This window comes from Equus przewalskii, chromosome 5 (assembly GCF_037783145.1).
Source record: "Equus przewalskii isolate Varuska chromosome 5, EquPr2, whole genome shotgun sequence".
Lineage (NCBI taxonomy): Eukaryota > Metazoa > Chordata > Mammalia > Perissodactyla > Equidae > Equus > Equus przewalskii.
The window spans coordinates 2,089,977-2,109,789 of NC_091835.1; the positions used below are offsets into that span (position 1 = coordinate 2,089,977).

Consider the following 19,813-nt stretch of genomic DNA (forward strand, 5'->3'; position numbering starts at 1 on the left):
AAGAAGTTTCAATAATGTTTTTCCAAGTCAGTCTTTTGGGGAATTCAAGTTAAAAAAAAAAAGTTTTCCACTACCTCAGTGATTGATGAAAATTCGAGGAATTTGTGGTCAGATACTTCAGGGCACCTGTGAATAAGATCATGGGTACTTGTAACAGGAGAATAAGTGTGCAAAGACTACTGTCCTGTAAGAAGCCACCCAGTTAAAGTCCCACTGCATAGAGACACTTTGATATAATGATAATCTACGTCGGATGGATTATACTGGTATGTTCTCAGATAAAAGTAGTAATGGGACAAACTACCAGCCCCCTTAGTTACGTTTTAATAGAAATTTTTTATGGGAGGACAATAACAAGAGTAGCTGTGACTAAGATGCTGATTCTAGAAGTAATCAAGTCATTATATTGACTTACATGGTGTGTGGTCTCCCACATTTTCCACAAAATTATGGTACAAGGTGCCCAGCCAGGTAAATTTTTATACTTTAAAGTTTACTGATTATGATAGGAAATATTAAATATTTCCTTCAATTATCTGATTAAGACAGAAAACTCGTTAGGCATGGGTACTGTCAATCTGAGGTGGCTGTCTTCTCCCATCCCTAGATCTATATGATATTCTGGCGCTAAGAGAGGGAGTGTGTGGAAATGCTTAGGTCAAGCTGAGGAGTAGACTGTGCCGGAATCAGACTCCATGCTTATTAGCTATGTGGGCTTAGGCAAGTCACAGAACCTCTCTAAGTCTCAGTGTTTTCATGTAAAATGGGAATAATTTGAGCAACAATAACGAGTGATAATAATAACTAATGTTATTGAGTGCTAGTACATACCAGCCATTGCACTCAGTACTTTATATATATCAACTCAATTAAATATATAACAGTATCTGTCTTATGGTTTGTTGTAAGAATTAAAAGAGGTATTCCATGTAAGATCCTTAGCCCCATGTCCAGCATAACCTCAATGGAAGTGTCAGCCCATTTTGTTATGACAGAACTGCTCTTGTTTCATAAACACTAAGTCAAAGAGGCATAAGGGTCATTACTTTCTTTTATGGTTACTGCCATGAACTGTCATTGTCGATCTATATGAAGCCAAACTACAAGAAGGCAACGTGCTCCCCAAAAGCTCTCATCAGCACTAGTCAAGATTGGTTGCATACCAGGGTCTGGGAGGAATTCATGAAATTTTGCCAACCCCTCCAACAACGAACTTTGGTTGCACACTCTTGGTTTAGAGATCGCCATACCTTCTTTCATTCTATAGTAGAAAGTCATTTCAGGCTGATGTTCTGAGTCATTTCAGGTTGATGTTCTCATTTGATGTGCCAAAGCTTTAAAGAAATCAACATCTGAATTTTTTAAAGCAAAATATAAACAACTGGATTCTTAAACTTTCTTTCAAGACATATATATTTTACAAACTAAATACCAGCACCCAGATTAAGAGCAGAACTGATACCACAGAAGCCACCCCAACCCATATTAGCTACATTTTTACAGAATTCTTTAACCTTTGTAGAAATTAGCTTAAGGCTATTCTTTTATTTAGCACTTAATTCTTGGTGAAAGCTTTATAAATTTCATTTCATTTTAGCAGAATAACTTTGGCAAATCTTAATACATACCAGAAAGAATATGTAAATATAGGGGATCATTCATTTTGTTTTAAAAAATAAAGTAATTCTAATTTTATTGCTCAACTCAGTCTGACATTTAATCTACAAGGGACTTCATAACAAAATCCTTGGCTTAAACCTTATGTACTACAGTTTCTAATAGAGTGGCCCAATTAGTAAACCGTATCCATGCTAATGTGCTTGCTTGGGGCAAGAATCATCAGAGTTCCTCCTTCTGGTCCTTGCCAATGAAAGTGCACCAGGAGTGGGTGATATAGTATTGTAATTATACAATTAGCCTTGTCAAGGAGTAGAGCATTGGGAATAGCAGGATCCTGAAGCTTAAAATGTGACTAGCTGATAGATGACCATCATTAAGCTCATCCTTTGTTCACTTTGTGATGGGGTAGTACTAAGCTTAGGAAAAGGCTCCTTAATGAAGGATAAAATCTTTGACCCACAGCCACTGTTCTTCATGTGCTCATCACTGCTCAGCTCACGCATCCTTTCCACAACTACACATGTATTCTCTTCATCTCTCACCTTAGCCTGATGAAAAATAACAAACATCTACCAACAACCTCTTTTAATCAATCAAATTTAGGTGATGGAAAGTGAAATTCTGCACAAATATTATTTAGCCTAATATTTCTAATCATGGCAATGATGGCTCTTCCCATTCTACACTAATTCCACATATACATATTAAATTGAACGTTGTGGAATTTTGGCTACACAGAAATATTCTACATTTAAAACATGAATTCCTCTTACTAATATATTTATATTCACAATATACAAAAATACCAGATACATCTACATATATGTATATATGTATTGTTATGTTTGTACACACATACATATATATCATACAAGCTGCGTATATTTTATTTCATTGTGTATGATAGTAAATAGAATTATTCCACATTTTTCAACTTTCTCAGAAGGTGAAGATTGGCATAAAGCCTTAACTGCTCTCTCTTATTCACTTACAGTCTGTCTTCATTATTAGCCTAATTTTCTTCGCTTCTAGCTCCACATGCCTCTGGGTTTGATTCGGCTATCTCTCTTCTGCAGTCAGTGACCTGCCACACCACTTTCCTACAGTAATTAGAAGTGCAGAAGTAGGAGTGTAGATATTCCCACTAAGTAATCACAAGAAGATCTAATATTACATTTTGGCTATTGCATGCTTCCTAGTTCACATAACTACACCAAGAGTAGAGAACCAAGTTCTTCTTTTCCATAGCCACCATTCTAGAATATTTTGGTGCAATTCTATGGAAGATATCCTTTGAAGTAAGAGTCTGCCAAGTTACTAATGCTAGAATCAAATTTGGTGTTAAGAGTAGTATATGTCCATTGTAGTATACAAAGCATGCTAAGTCCAAGAAGATGTTTTAAAAATAAGTTGTCATTACAAACATCAATCATGGCAAGATCTGAATTCAATTAAACACAAAGAACTAGGAGGTAGGTGAGGTTATAAAGGGATGGCACGAGGTTATGAAATAGTTCTGGATCTTGATTGTGGTGGTGGTTGTATGAATCGACACGTGACAAAATTGCGAAAACTATACACGTGCACATGCACACACACCAGTTTTATACTGATGACATCTGAATAAGCTCTGTGGATTCTACCAGTGTCAAATTCCTGATTGCAATATTGTAGTAGAGTTATGCAAGATGTTATCAGTGGGGAAATAGGATGAAGAACAACGGAACCTCTTCTTAAATGTTTTCTAACTTCCTGTGAATCTATGGTTATTCCAAAATAAAAAACCTGTATGAGGGCTCTTTGAAGAAAGAACTGGGCAGGTGTAGAAGGAAGTAAATCTGTGTTTTGTGTTCAGTCCCAATATGGTTTTCCTGTTTTCAGTCAAATCGCTTGATCTCCTCATCCTTTGTTTCTCTTTTGTGCAGCAAAATGCAAGTCCTCTCTCTCTGAATTACTGTAAACATCTTGAAATCTGCGGGAAGATGGTATTGCATGCATACATCTGAAAGATCATGAATGTAGATCACAGCTTCCATAGAGCAATACTGTATCTACTTCTGCACTTTTAGAAACAAGAGCCATAGGGGAGCAATAAACTAGACATGCCAGTCCTGCTACTTTGATTCTGCTTTTGAGAAACTCACTGTGCTCCTAAAATCTGTTACAATACCACGCTTCACATAGTCATGACTAATAGATGTAATTGTGAACACTTTACACACACAAAGCGCAATTTAATCCATTTGGATTGGATAGCTTTCACTTTTCTGTCAAAACAGTACATTAAAAGTACTAGTTAAAGCATAAATTTACAGTAAAGAAATTAAGTATTTTGCTTTCTGAATGCATATGGTCGCTGAATGAAACCTCTGCCATTTAAAGAGTGGAGTAACTTCCAAGCCGAATTGAAGTTGCTCAGCATGCCAAACCAAGCCACAGGCAAGGCAAAGCAAAAGGGAAGCTTGCTATTTTATAGGTTAGACAAGAAACAATCTAAATGACTTTTTCTCTAAGTGAGATACCTTCATATTTCATGCAAACCCCAGGAAATAATTAAGGCTTCACTGCAATTCTGGGACCTGTGCTATAGAAGCTGTCTCCATAAGTTTCATTTTCATCTGGTACGATCGAGATTCTCTGTTATCCCTGACTACCCCTTATATAGCATCCTCCTTTAAGGCAATGAGAATTTGGCACATAAATAAACAGTGTGAGGTTGTTTCAGGGAGGGGATAGACATGATTCAATTTCAGCCAGGTGCTTTAGCACCAATTTGGGAGGTTACAACGTTATTAGACATTCTAACATAAAGACGGAGAGGAAAGAATATTGGTGGAAAAGAGATTTAAAAAAAAGAAAAAAAGAAAAACCTTTGGAAGATAAACTAAAAAAACCCAAAATACTTGGAAGTAAAAATGAGCTAGCTGCCTCTCATTTAATATTCTATAGGCGAAAGAAAAAAGTTCATTAGATCATTTAAAAATTATCACAAGAGGTGTAGACTGATTCTACCACTGTAGGAGTTATTTCACCTAAATGACAAATGAGGGATCACAAATCTTGTGGAGTCGGGTAAGGGGTGCTGGCCATCAGTTGATCTCAGCTGGGGCGCCCGGGGTGCCAGAGTAGTGTATAGATTCAGATCTCGGCTTTTAATAGCACTAGCACTGTGGTGTTCAATGGACTCCATCCTCTGTTTAGGCTTCAGTTTCCGCATCTTCTACACAGGCACATCAGATGGTCGTGGGGCTGGTCTCCATGAGGACCTAGGGAACTCTCAGGGTTCCGTGAAGCCCTCTCAAAACCCTTCTGTTGCTCCAGTTATGGCTCAGTTTTATTGGTTTGGATTTCCAAGTAAGATTTCACTTAAAGAAACAATTTCATGCCTCAACATTTTTTTTCAATCACTGAACTAGATAATCTTCTGGGCCTCTTCATTGTGTCAAAATTTTAACAAGTTCCGATAATCACCTTTTTAAAGATTCACCACCTCCACAAAGGAAATTTTCTGGACTGGGTCCTTTCCTTGTGAATTTCTTATTGCTTTTCTATCCGTTTAGATACACAGCAAAATACTTTATTAAGATACCAGTTTGCGTTTTAGTGCCTGTGTCTTTGGAATAGGAAAATCTGTGTGTTTCTTCCTGAGATCTCCATTTTGAAATGATTTTTGTCCTGCAGGACCTACCATTGCAATTCCAAGGCAGCAGCACCCAGAAGACAAGGCTCACTTAGCTTTTGTTGTTTGAGAAATTGACTTATTTCTATTGAGTAGTGGAGATGAGGGTGGAATGTGGAAGAGGCTGAACCCAACAACCTGGAGAAAAAAGGTTAGGTTCTCTAAGACTGAAGAGGGAAGAGGGTTACTGGTGGCAATTCCAGAAGGGGGGTGGGGACAGGGGACCTCAGTGCCTATTCTCATTCTGTACTTGTAGAGGTGCTAGGCCTCTCAAGTGGTCGTGCTTGGATGGATACCCAGCCCTGGGGGACTGGGCACCATGAGACAAGGATTTGTGGGAACACGCTCTGGCTAGCTTGATGGAAGAGGACAGCCCAGTCCCTCCAGTCACCCTCATCAGCCCAGTCTAGATTACCTGGCAGCCAGACAGCCTGCAGACCCATGAGTGAGCATAGCCAAGATTCCAGAGCCCCTCAGCAGATCCAGACTCATGAGCAATAGGCACTTATGTTATATGCCAAATAAAAAAGAGAGAGGGACAATGATGTCATAGCTATAAGGATTGTACATAACTGACGGACAGATTGGGCAGCTCTGCTTCCATGGAGCTGAACAAACAATACTTTAATGTACCAACTACAGAGGTCGGCAAAAGGGAGATCCTGCCCCTGTTTGCCAAGCACCATGTATTCCTCACCAGATCCTTCAACATCCCTAGACGAATCCTGTGGGAACCTTCCAATACACGATTAAAATGGAATTTCTGACCAACTCTGATAGTTGAGCACCAAGCTGGAATAATTTTTATTTAGACAAGAAGTAATGTGATGTTCCTCCAATCTGGTCCCTCAGACCGTATTTATTTCTGCTCAACACAAAGAAATGATGGAAAAAATTCTCTGGGGAGACTTGTGTTTTGTCCTGGAAAAAAAAAATTCAAGTGAACTCTTTATTTATGCAAAGGTGTAGCAATCCTCGTTGGAAATGAATGGCCTTGAGACCACTGCTCTGTGTGATTAAAAAAAAAAGTCAATATTTACTGAGCAATACTAGGTGTCAGGCAACATGTTAAGATATTGACATGCTTTATTGTTTTATTTCATTATTACAATAACCCTATATGGTAAATATTATTATCCTGATGTTTAGATAAGGAAGTTCTGAGAGTTTAAGAAACTTGCCCCAAATTACACAGCTAATGACTGATAAGTGTTGTTATTCAAAGCCAGATCTTCTAATTCCAAAATCCATTATTTTTCACCATTGTAATCATAGTAGGTTCTCAATGGAATTTTGCTGTATTCGTGAGTACAATAATAAATAAGTACACATGAATAAATGCATATAAATAAATACAAATGAATAAAGGAATATAATAAACGAGTAACAATTAATGAAGAAATATATATATTTCTGTTCTGTAGAAAGTTTTGTCTAATGTTTCAGATTGTATCAGTTGCTCGTATCTATTTGTTCATTCAAATTTGATAAACATAGGTTTGATTCATTTCATGCAAGCATAGGCTTTCTCATTTGGCAAAAGAGAAAATGAGCCTCAAAGCTCTCATAACTATGATTCGGGATTCAAACCCAGATCGTATTTCTCTGTGGTTCATATTTTTTCTGCTACTCTATGGTGACTTTCTGTGGAAGTCATGTCTAAGTTAATATTGATGATAATAAATATTAAATAATGTATTATCATTTTAGTTAATTTCATCGTGACATCCATTCAGCGCTGAAGCTTTGGTAGCAAATGTGCACAGCTGAAGCATGATCTCATCTAACCATCACAACAGCTGGACAAATGGAGGCTGTTGCCCATTTTATAGATGAGGAAACAGATTCAGAGACATCAAAGAATTTCCCTAAGTCATGCAGATGATTAGCGATGGAGCTAGAACCTGGACACAGTACAGCTTCCTTTGCAGTCCCGCCCTAACACTCTGCAGGCAGGGCCATCTCTCCTCTCTCGCTACAGGAGGCAGTAGTGCAGTGGTTTTTGATTTCTTGGTTTTTGTGCCTGTCTTCACTAGTGGAATATAAAAACTGCAATAGAGGGAGTTTACATTGTTGTTTTAACTTGAATCCGCAGATCTTGAGATAGTACCTGCTAAATCATAACTTACTAATTTTTAAATTAATAAATACGGGCCAGCCAGGTGGCGCAGCGGTTAAGTGCACATATTCCGCTTCTTGGCGGCCTGGGGTTTGCCGGTTCGGATCCCAGGTGCGGACATGGCACTGCTTGGCAAAAGCCATGCTGTGGTAGGCGTCCCAAATATAAAGTAGAGGAAGATGGGCACAGATGGTAGCTCAGGGCCAGTCTTCCTCAGCAAAAAGAGGACTGGCAATAGTTAGCTCAGGGTTAATCTTCCTCAAAAAAAAAAAAAAAAAAGATGTAAATTAATAAATAAATGAATCCTTCCTGGTTAAATAAAGACCAGAGATAATCTCCTCTTGGATTCAGACCTCAAATGTCTAATTAGACACAGACCTTAGAAATGGACAGAGATTCTGCAAAAACTCTCTCAATTGGCTGCCTCTATGGAAAAAATATTGAACATTTTATCTTCATGAAATAATCAATGACTTGTCCATAATTCTGAGTTCAGTTCTTTATCCCTGGGCTAGTTTGCAGCATGACCCTAGGAAAGTCACTGAAGATATTTACTCTGAATAAAATTGTACTACTAAGTCAGATTCATGCCACTGAATTTCTCTAAAGATCTAATGAAAACTCATCAGAATGTATAATGTCTTCAAAGTTAAATAATATCAGTAAAAATGATAAAGATTAAGCAATGTTACATCCTTGTCTCTCCCCAAAAGTGATTATATGAAGAGGAAAAATAATCTATTTTAATTTAAATTGTGACTTTTCACTAAATGGAATCTAGCTATGCCGCTAACACTATGGCTTTTAATTCCAATATTCCTCTTCTCCACTACCTTTATAGAATATGATCATTTCTCTGTGTCAAAACCTGCCCAAGGAACCCATTCAGTCAATTGGTATTCACAAACTTCTAAACAGTATTAAATATCATTATTTTACTATTATACATAATAAGTGCTAATTTCATCTTTTCTAGAATGTTATTAGTGTTCTGCCTCTTTCCTAGACTATTGATTACTTTTAAATTGTACATGTATTATACACAAATGTGCATATGTCTAAGGTCACATCTATACATAGAATTCTCATTAACTCCAATTAAAAATATGAATGGATAAGAAAAGTAATTGGGGAACAAAGTAAAAAAAAAGTTCAACTGAGAAAATCTATTAAACTGGACTGAACATCATGCTGACCTTTGAACAATACTTTTCCTATAAAGCATAAATGCTGGAATCAATCTATTTGTAAAAATGTAACTGAGAGCTTTTATTTATAGGCAGAATCTAAATTATTTTGGTTAAACATATTAGGTTAATTTTTATTCTTTAAAATATTGAGTGACTTTTATTTCCATGTTCTTTTGGAAGAAATTTAAAGTTGGGTCAATTTATGACTTAATCAGACAATGAATCATCTTGAAGGATACAATGTACCATGGACATGTGCACCACAGCAAAAGAAAGCCCTTCAAACTCTACATCTGAATTAAACTGTAAACCAATGAGAGCCTCCGAAGAAAATCTGACGGCAAAGTGAAAAGGGCAGCAAAGCTCTGAGAAAGGTTTCAAGATTTTGAAAAGTAAAAGTAGCCTATACTCAGTGTTCACACTTTACAAATACAGTAACAATAATAACAGAAAAGCTTCAAATAATATTTTCCTTAGAAAGGAATCAGGGGCTACAATTTGTGCAGTTATAGGGAGATAGACCAATATTAACTTTTTCTGGTTTGAGATTGAAAAGTTAGAATTTTTTCTTTGTTCCTCTTCAGTAACAGACTATCTGATTCAAAGAATTACTCCTGACCCCAAATCTTTGCTAGTTTACTGGTGGTTTCATGGCAGTTTCAGATGTTTTCAATGCTACAAATAATTTAATTTCTAATATGGAATTGAGGCCATAGCACCTGTGGAACAGCAACTTAGGAACCTGTGTAGGAAAGTACATGAGGATGAGAGACAAGTTCTTTCTTCCAAAGGTCAGAATTATTAAATATTACACATGAGATTACCTCCTCCCATCCCCAGAATGGTCTAAAAACCAATGCTAAATCTTTTATATCTAGGATTTAAAAATGAGGTACTTTTAAAATGACATCATTAGGGTGTTCTAACTAAAAATATGTCTTTCCTTATTGTATTCTACTCAGATATTATCCAAAATAACATGTAGTATACATTCTTAGTCTACGCTGGGCAATTTTCTTAGCACGTTATGAATATTACCTTATTCTCATAATTACTCTGTGAAGCAAGTACTATCCTTACTTCCATTTTCATGGGGCCCAGAGAGATTAAGTAACATCTAGAGCCAAACAGCTAATAAGTTGTGGAGCTTGGATTTGAACCTGGTCAGTCTGGTTCTAGAGTCTGTGTGCTTAACATAAACTAGTGCCAGACTATGCATTTTAAACTCTTAATTTATGGTGTCACTTGGGATCACTATCTATACCGCACAATAGTTCACAGACAGTTCTGAGCTTGCTTTTTCATAATATTTTACAAGTAAAACATTGGTTGAAAAATATTCCCCCATCATTGAAGAAATATCTAGTACTTTCTCCTGAAGATGTGACATACATCCTGATGAGAAGACAATGAAAAATTCTCATGAAGACAATAAAAAGGATTATTCATTAAAGAATCTTTCCTATTATGGGATTAATGATGAGACACAACTACAGACAAAAGGTCATGCCCTCAGCACTCCTCAATTTGGGGTGTTGTTGGAGGACAGAGAGCAAGTGACTAAGGTGAGGCGACATGTGTTTGTTTGGAGAGGAAAGAGTGAAAAATGGTTTGAAGACCTGGCTCTGACATCATCAGAGTTACCTGTGTAAAATCCAGGCATCTCAACCTGCTGCTGTATCCTTTAGGACTTCCCCCATTTCCTTCTCTATAAACTGGGAGAATAACGGGCCATACCTGCTAGAGGTTCAGTAAAGATGAAATAACACAATGCACATAAAGCACCAAGCAGATGCCAGGTGTGTAAGACATGCTTTATCTACCTGGACACAGTCATTATCAGCGTTACTCACCATGAAGTTCCTTCACTCTAAACTCACATATATTTTTCAGAATAAGCTAAGCTGTCTTTAAAAACTGTTTCTCAAACTTGTTAGCAACACTACGAAAGAAGGAATTTCAACATTATCTTCTATTCTGATTCATAAAACACCAGGAAAGCATACAGCTGTATATGAACATTAAATAATATTGTGTTCTGCTCTGCTTACCAAATTAAATCAAGTTCCAAACGCAGCTTATGCAGAGTGAATATGGTTGCCTATAAGAGGCAAACACATTTGGTGTTTAAATTTGTGTTTTCTATTATATAAAATTTTGTAGAATGATGAAACAATGGAAGAGTGGAAATAAAACAGAATATGCATGAAAATATTTTTAAAATACTTTCTTCCTTATATATAAAAACAACATAGATTAGTGCTTCCACTATTTATTTACTAGCTGTGTGAATTAATCAAGTTACTTAAATTCTCTCTGACTCACTTTCTTGATCCGTGAAAAGTACATAATAATGATACTTACCTCACAGGTTTGTGATGAGACAAATTAATTGATGAATAAAATACACAGAATAGTGCTCGCGCAGAGTAAGTGCTTGATGTTAGCTATCATTATCATTTCTGTGTTAACCTTTCCACAGGTATATTATAACACAAATATAAATTGGTTATTTTACAGCATCATTCCTCCCCCTCCTCCCAGCTTTGTCAACAAAAAAAGGATGTGGCCAAAATGAAAGTGGGTATTGGAGAAATTATGAGGATACCTCATTTACTTTCACAAGTCTATCTAGGTGAGAATTGAAAACAAAGAAAATGTAGCCTCTAAATTATTGAAATAGCTATTTGTAAAATGCTTGTCTTTATTCAGACCACATTACTCTTATTTTACAGACGTTTCTAAAACAACTCTCTGTTTCAAGGCTTTCAACCTACAGCTAATAAATGCAGGTTGATTTTAAGCACTCCACATTCTAGGAGCCGAGCCAGAGACCTTACGTGGGCTATTTCATTGAATCTCTGCAAATCACTATGAGGAAGTGTATTAGTTTTCTATTGCTGTAACCAATGACCACAAATTTAGTGGCTTAAACCCATATAAATTTCTTTTCTTTTCTTTTTTTTTGAGGAAGATTAGCCCTGAGCTAACTACTGCCAATCCTCCTCTTTTTGCTGAGGAAGCCTGGCCCTGAGCTAACATCCGTGCCCATCTTCCTCTACTTTATATGTGGGATGCCTACCACAGCATGGCTTTTGCCAAGCAGTGCCATGTCCACACCCAGGATCCAAACCGGCGAACTGTGGGCGGCTGAGAAGCGGAACGTTCGAACTTAACAGCTGCGCCACCGAGCCGGGCCCTAAATTAATTTTCTTACAGCTCTGGATGTCACAAGTCCACAATCAGTTTTACTGGACTAAAATCAAGGTGCTGGCAGGGCTGCATTCCTTCTGGTGGTTCCAGCAGTGAATCTGGTTCCTTTCCTTTTCCAACTTCTAGAAATCGGCTCTTTTCTTCAGCATGGCCCCTTCCTCCATCCTCAAGGCCCCTCATTCCAACTCTGCTTCCATCCTTGCATCTTCTCTCTCTGACTCTAATCCTTCTGCCTCTCATTATAAAGATCTCTCCATTACGTTGGGCCCACCAGGATAATCTACTCACCCTCAAATCCTTAACTTCATCACATGTGCACAATCCTTTTTAACATGTAAAGTAACATATTCACAGATTCGGGGATAAGACATAACATCTATTGGGTTATTTTTCAGCCTACCACAGGTAGATAATATTCTATTCATTTTGCAATGAGAAAAAATGTAAAAATAATTAACTCCGTTAATACATTGAGAAACAAAAATTCAGAGAGGTCGACTAGCTTAATTCAAACTCACAAAACCAAAAAGTGAGCATGAACATACTATGTAGGTCCTTCTGACCCTAATGCTGTTTCCCAAAGCATTACACAATTCTGCCCCCAGAGTAGGAAAAAAGATGAAGGAAAGACTCCCTCCTTAAGGGTAGATTTTTTATTTTCCTTATGACTTAAAAATATTAATTAAATAGGTTTATTGAATGGCTACTCTGTATAAGACCCAATTTTATGTGTTGAGAAGTATGATTGAGACCCAGTCGGTCCCCAGATAATCCCATATATTCCCATGTATTTAAATGGCTATCACTCCTAAACCTAAATCTATAGTCCCAACCAAATTCAACTACCTGATTGACAGTCCAATTTCACATTTTATAAACTTATCCAATTTGCCATGTCTAGAACTGAACTCCTGATTTTTCTCTACAGATAAGTTCTTCAGCCTTCTCCACCTCAGGAGATGGCCCCACCACACTCCCCTCCCCCATTGCTCAGAGCTAATCAACCATCAAATGCCTTAAATTTGTCTCAAAAATATATCTTAATTGCATTTCCTTCTCCTTATTTTCATTATCCCCAGATTTCTAACTGGTATCTTCATGTCCATCTTGCATTGCCTCAATTTAATCTGCATACATAAACTGGCATGATCTCTTTAGAGCATAAATTGGTTTATGTCACTTCCAAGGTAAAATACTTCAATAACTACCTACCGCATTTATAACAAAATCCAAACTCCCATGCTGTACAGGGCTCCCACGTACCAGGCTCTGCTGTCCTGATGTAACTAGCAATGGAGCCTCCTTTCACTCCTAAAATTGTCCCATTTTGATAATAAATTACATGGTCACTATATCTATAGGACTCTGTGTAATCTTTCCTCCTCCTAAATTTTCTGTTCATGGCCAAAGTCTTCTCAATCAAGACTCAGTGGGGTCTTCCCTAAAGTCTCTCCTGTAATTATTTTTCTTCAAAATCTGAAGCATAGCATTTAATCCTGCACTTAATTATTTTATTTGTTGTATGTCTGTTCATTCCATCAAGGTACACAGAGACAACCAGGCTCACGTCCATATTGTTCACCTGAAACACTTCAGTCAGCATAGTACCCGGTACATGGTAGGTGTCCACAAGTATTTATTGAAGGATAAATGGCTAAATAAACTTGCCGTACATTTAGGGAGCTATGGAGACACATAGTTTAACATTTAAATAATAAAAATATTTTCAAGATATCATTGACCAGAACTAATGCAGAAGTTACTTCTGTTTAGAGACAGAGGTTGACCAGGGAAGGCTCCAGAAAGGAAGGGAGTGCTGTCAGTGTTGATGGATGAAAAAGGTCGTGTTATGTGACTCAAGAAACTGAGAAAATATTTCTCAGCAGAAGAAATGGCATTTGCAAAGGCAAAAAGGTTTAAAACAGTGTGGTTATTCAGGGAACTCACAGTAGTTTCTATTATTAGAGTGTATAGTCTCGTATAGATGATATATTAATGCCATGAATCCCTAAGGACAAAAGCTAAATTATGGAAAGTACTGCAGGAAATATAGAGAAGAGCTAAGAAATCTGAAGTTTAGTTTTGTTTTCATTTATAGCGCTAGGATGATTTGAGAATTTCTATTGCATATTTAGCTCACCTTATAAATTATAGAAGTTCTTAGATAAGTAAATCAATTTTTGAAGAGCTATATTTCAAGCTTCATTACCATAAAGAATCCTCTCAGTTGTGAGTTTGTCATGTAATATTCACAAAATTATAATACATGGGCCATAAGGAAACTATATTGAGACTTATAGTATGTAAAACTAAACTGGGCTTTTCCCTCAAAAGACTTTTTGGGTTTGCATTTTAAGAATCATCTCAAATTTCTCCTTTGGTAATGTATTTTCATTCACTCTTAGATTGTAAAAAGAAACAGGCTAAAACCACTAAATTAACATTTTGGTATTTATATCACACAAATGCAAAGACGAACATATGGAATTTACAGAATATGAAGTCATATTTTGATGTAACTAAGAGTTGAAAGAGTGAGTTAAAACTCATCTCAGCCCTAAATATCTGGAAAGAGAAAATTTTCAAGAACTATCCTTGGAACAGATAATCATAAATGGTTACTTGGAACATAAGGAATGTACATCAGAATTTGCACACTTGTGGACTGCGGGACATGAATGTTTGCTTTGGCTCCCAGAGCACTTCAAAAGTTTGAGCCAAGATTTAAATTTGGAGAATTAACAAAAAAATCCAGAACTATATCCCCTCTTGAAAAATTAGAAGACAGACAAATCTTATAGAAAAAGCCAGAGTCTCCTAGAAGAGGGCAGATGCTGTCTAGTTCACCACAGCGCCACCTCCCCCACCACCCGGGTACTAAGATCCAAGCCACTTTCCTTATGTATGTTACATCTCTGAGATTTTGTGCCAGATCAAAAAGAAAAAAACCCCAAACCATTAAAGACCCCTTGAGAATATGAAAATGTCTAGGAAAATACTTAGAATTTGAACCTTGATAGTACTGAGAATTGAATGTACAGGCTATTTTAACAAAATCATCTAAAAATGTAACAATTCAGACCTTCAATTTTTTCTTTCTCAGATTTTTTTTGGTAAATAAACTATATCAAAACAAACAAAAAGCCGAACAAATCCAGCATAACAATTTTTCCTCCTGACTAGTAAGCTATTCATTTTGATCTTTGGTCAATATACCATAAACAGCACAGCACAATAATCAAAAAACGTGTAAGAAGACCATGTGTTTGATCTGTAGTTTAAATGTAAACACCTCCCTATAACATATCTTTCAATAGAGCAAATATAATTTGTTTTACTTAAATAGATTGAAAGACTTGAAATGTTTTTAATACTCAAATTGTTTTAGATTAGGAGATATAAAGCCAGAAAAGTCATTTCCACGGGAAATGACAGGCACCTACCTTCGCTATCTGGACACACCAGTTAAGTAACAGCTGTGATCCAATGTTATCCTTGTGTTCATGGACGTAATCCAACAGGCAGCCATGGGGCATAAGCTGTGTAACCAGCTGGATAGTTGGGCTCAGACAGACACCCAATAACCGGACTAAGTGTGGATGGTCCATACTTGCCATGATCAGAGCTTCCTATGAGAAAAAATATAATAGCACCACTTCAACCCAAAGTTTTTTATAAATATAGTTACTTGCACTGAATTAATGGTGCTGATAATGACTTTTAAAATGCACACTCAATGGAATCAATTAAAAGCGAAAAGACATTGTAGCCATCATATTCTTAAAGCAATTTAATTCAAGTGAAATTAAATGAAAAACAGAGTATATATTTAATAAAATGGAAAATGTTAAAGAATAACTGCATATAAAATTAATAATGGGATCTCTTTTATAATGTAGACAATATTAGATTTCATTTACTGCCAAGTAAGTTGAAATTGAATCCTAACTTACACTGGATTTTTAACCTTTGATCTTTGGTTCTAGAGTACAATCATTGATATAAATGCTACTCTGAAAAATCAAGAATTGAGAGTGTAAGCATATTATTTACACATATACAGTTTTGAAAATTAATAAAGGGAATCTTATAACAGAGTCGAGGAGCCATGAAGGGAGCACTCTCTCACACACACCCCTCGTCACAGCCTACTTAACCAGCAGGAAGATGCCGCCCTGCCTCAGCGACAATGTGCTAACCACTGCTTGCAGCCCATGAGAAACCACCACCACCTCAAACTCTTTGTTCTCCTCTAATGAACTTTTCTTCCAATAACTCTCCTTAATTCCCTCCTAAAACCTAAGAAAAGTTGACATTCCCTTAGTCTCTTCAGACATACCTGTGGTTTGCCATAGTCTGCTTGTCCTGAATTTTAATTCCTCTACTGTTCTCAAATAAACTCAAATTTGCTTTGATAATTCATCAATTATTTTATTTTAAGATTGACATTATATGGTGTCAGAGGTGACATCTGAAGGAGACAAACCCTGAGGAGCTAACAACCCCTGGAAACACGTGCGGTACCACTGGAGTCCCTGTGCTCTCCACTTCTGTGGATCATCTCATTCCTTTCAGTTCAGTAAGTCTCCTTTAGGATTTGAGCCCCTCGCCTTATGTTGAGCTCTCCAGATTTATTCAGGATCTGTTTTTGTGATGGCATAACCCTTCCTGGTGAGTACAGCTGTACTCCCTTATCTGTGGTTTTGCTTTCTGTGGCTTCAGTTACCTGTGGCTAACTGCAGTCTAGAAGCAGATGATCCTCCTTCTGACTTATCATCAGAAAGTCAATAGTAACCTAACACTATGTCACAATGCCTATGTCATTCACCTCAGTTCATCTCATCACAGGACATTGTACCATCCAACATCATCACAAGAAGAAGAAGAGTGAGTACAGTAAGCAATTTTGAGAGGGAGAGAGAACATTCACATAAATTTTATTACAGTATATTTTTATAATTGTTCATTTTATCACTAGTTATTGTTAATCTCTTATTGTGCTTCATTTATAAATTAAACTTTGTCATAGGTATGCATATGTAGGAAAAAACATAGTATATATAGGGTTCAGTACTATCTGTGGTTTCAGACATCCACTGGAGGTCTTGTAACTATCCTCCGTGGATAAGGGGGGACTACTGTACTCTTGTTTTCTAATCTCCAATTGTTTAGTTATGGGATCCCAATCCTCCAAGCCCTCTCAAGAGATGCCCTCTCAGATGCCAGCTGGTGTCATGTTCAAAAATTATGATCCCTGCTCATGCGAATTCTTAACTAGATGGGCCAACCTAACCAAAGGTAACGTAGAGCTTTAGTTGATCTCCCCAACCTGTTTTTTCTCAGAACTGAGAAGACCATGGCTCTAGGATTAAAAAAAGTGCATGGGATGCCTGTTTTAATTGATATCTTTAATTGATATCATCAGTAGGCTCTTCTCCATCTCACCCCCAAGGCTTACTTCTTTTCCTGTGGCACCCACATCACCTCTTCTATACTCTCCTCTTACCCGTTCCAATCCTCCCACTGAAGTTCCCTTTTTCTCAGAACCTCTTCCCCTTCCCACTTCCTCTTTGATCAAATCCATTGAAATCTGCCCTTTTAAAATCAGACTCCCCAAGGACCCTAACTCTAAGCATCCAATTTCTTATGTTCCTTGGACTAAAGCTAAACTCTAAGCCATAGTAAAAGAATTTTGGAAAGTTACAGAGGATCCCCAAAGATTTGCTAAGGAATTTAAAATGGTTGTCTAGACCTACCAACCTGATTTCTCAGAATTATATCAACTAGTCCATATGCTTGTTAGTGAGGGCCAAGCCCAGCACTCAATGAAAACTGTCAACTGTAATGATCCTGAAAGATCTCTAGAATTGCAGATGCGGGACAAACCCCTTGCCCTATTATATGACGGGGCTTGTGGAATTGCTCACCAACTCCAACAGGCAATTCCCAGCACTTTCTCAAAACCTGTTGATTGGAATAAGACCCAAGTTTTCACTCAGAAACCAAATTAACCTGTGCATGGTTATTACAGTTGACTTCAAATTGTGTTCAAGAAAAATTCTAGTCTTCCTATGGACGTGGCATCCACTTGGTTGGCCTTCAAACCACACCTCAGATGATTCCACTAAAGTCGTTAATCTCCAACTTCAAAAGATGGAGGCCCCTAAGCAAAATCCTCCCAGTCTTTGTCATTATTGTAAGAAGCCAGGACAATAGAAGAAAAACTACTGTAAATTAAAATGCTCCAGGTGTCTTCAGTCACCCAACCAAACCTTCCAATGCCTTTCCAGTTCCCAATGATGAGACTCCAAGGAATCATAAGGACTTTTCCCAATCTTTCCTCTTAACTGGTTTGGAGAAACAACTCTCCAGATTGGGAACGAATTTCTCTCCATTCTTATTGATACTGGAGCTACACTCTCAGTGCTCAACTACACTGCTGTTTAACAGCCTTTGCCTCAAGATACTAAAACAGTTCACGTAGTGAGGATCACTAATAAACGTCAACAAGTCCCTATTTATAAACCTATTTTCTTTTGTCTGGGCCCTCTGAGGGATACCTATTCTTTCCTACTCAGTGTCTCTGCCCTCGGCCACTTACTGGGCCAAGACTTAGAAAAATATCATGCAGGAATTTCTTTCTCCCAAAAGGGGGAAACAATTTTAGAATTTGATGACAACAACCAAAATAACTGGTCCAATGAACTGGATATATCTTCTTCAACATCCTTTATTTGCACTGTTTCTGACAATATCAAAGCGGATGCCAAAGATTCTAGTCATTTTCCCCTGATGAATCAATTAGCACCATCCCTATGGGCAAAATCATCAACAGATGTTAGTAGAATTCACAGTGCTCCTCTTATCAAGATCTAAATTGATCCCTTAAAACTTCTCCCCAGAATTAATCAATACCCCATAAATGAGGAAGCCCTGCAGGGAATCAAGCCAACCATAGAAGCTTATAAGGTCCAAAGCCTTGTTATTCCTTGCACTAGTCCATGTAACACCCATCCCTGTTTTACCTGTAAAGAAACCCAATGGCAATGGACAGAGGTTTGTTCAAGACCTTTGGCCATAAATAACATAGTCATCCCTCATCACCCAGTTGTTCCAAACCCTCTTACTTTGTTGGCTTCCATCTCTACCGAAAGCAAATTTTTCACTATGATTTACGTGTGCAGTGCTTTCTTGAGTATTCGCTTGGGAAGGACAACAACATACCTGGACGGTCATGCATCAAAGCTTTACCAAAAGTCCTTCTTATTTCTCATAAGTTTTAAAGGCTGTTATAGATGATATAGAATTTTCTGGAGGTTTCACTTTATTACAATTTGTGGACAACTGACTTCTCTTCTCCCCTTCCTACACCTCCTTACAAGAAGACAGTACCCACCTGTTAAAAGTTTTAGCATCAAAATGACACAAAGTCTCTAAGGAAAAGTTGCAATTCATCCAAACTCAGGTTTTATATTTAGGACTCTGATCTTGGAACAAAGGCTATATTTAGATCCAGATAGGCTTCATGGCATCTCCAATTTTCCAAAACCCAGAACTAAGCACCAATTACAGTGCTTTCTCAGGCTAGCTGGGTACTGTTGAAATTGGATTCCAAACTTTTCTTTTATGGCCCATCCCCTATATTCTTTACTAATAAATAACAAACCTGACCCTACTGTTTGGAAAGATCAGGATGATGTAGTCTTTAAAGCCTTAAAGGAAAACTCAATAAATCCCCCGCCTTTGGACATCCCAATTATCAATTTCCCTTTTTTCCTTCATATATGAAAAATAAGGAAAGGGACTCGGAGTTCTCACCCAAAAACACAGGGGCCACCATCACCCCATAGAACATTATAGCCAACAGCTAGACCCTGTGGGACAGAGAATACCTTCCTTGTCTCAGAGCCATTCCTGCCGCTGTTGTTTTGGTTAAGGCCACCAAAAGACGTAGTCATGGGATTCCCCTAACTATTCTTGCACCCCTAACTA

The 19,813-nt window shown here is 37.4% G+C and overlaps 1 protein-coding gene across 6 annotated transcripts in view; it reads right to left on the reverse strand.

Annotated features, from left to right (window-relative positions):
* The window catches only part of ERBB4 (erb-b2 receptor tyrosine kinase 4), a 1,105,575-nt gene that overhangs the window by 149,924 nt on the left and 935,838 nt on the right, over positions 1–19,813 (reverse strand). For all 6 annotated transcript variants that reach the window (XM_070619838.1, XM_070619836.1, XM_070619833.1 and 3 more), the window contains one exon: positions 15,265–15,450. In XM_070619838.1, coding sequence (XP_070475939.1) covers positions 15,265–15,450 — 186 coding nt within the window. The remainder of the gene's footprint in view (positions 1–15,264; positions 15,451–19,813) is intronic.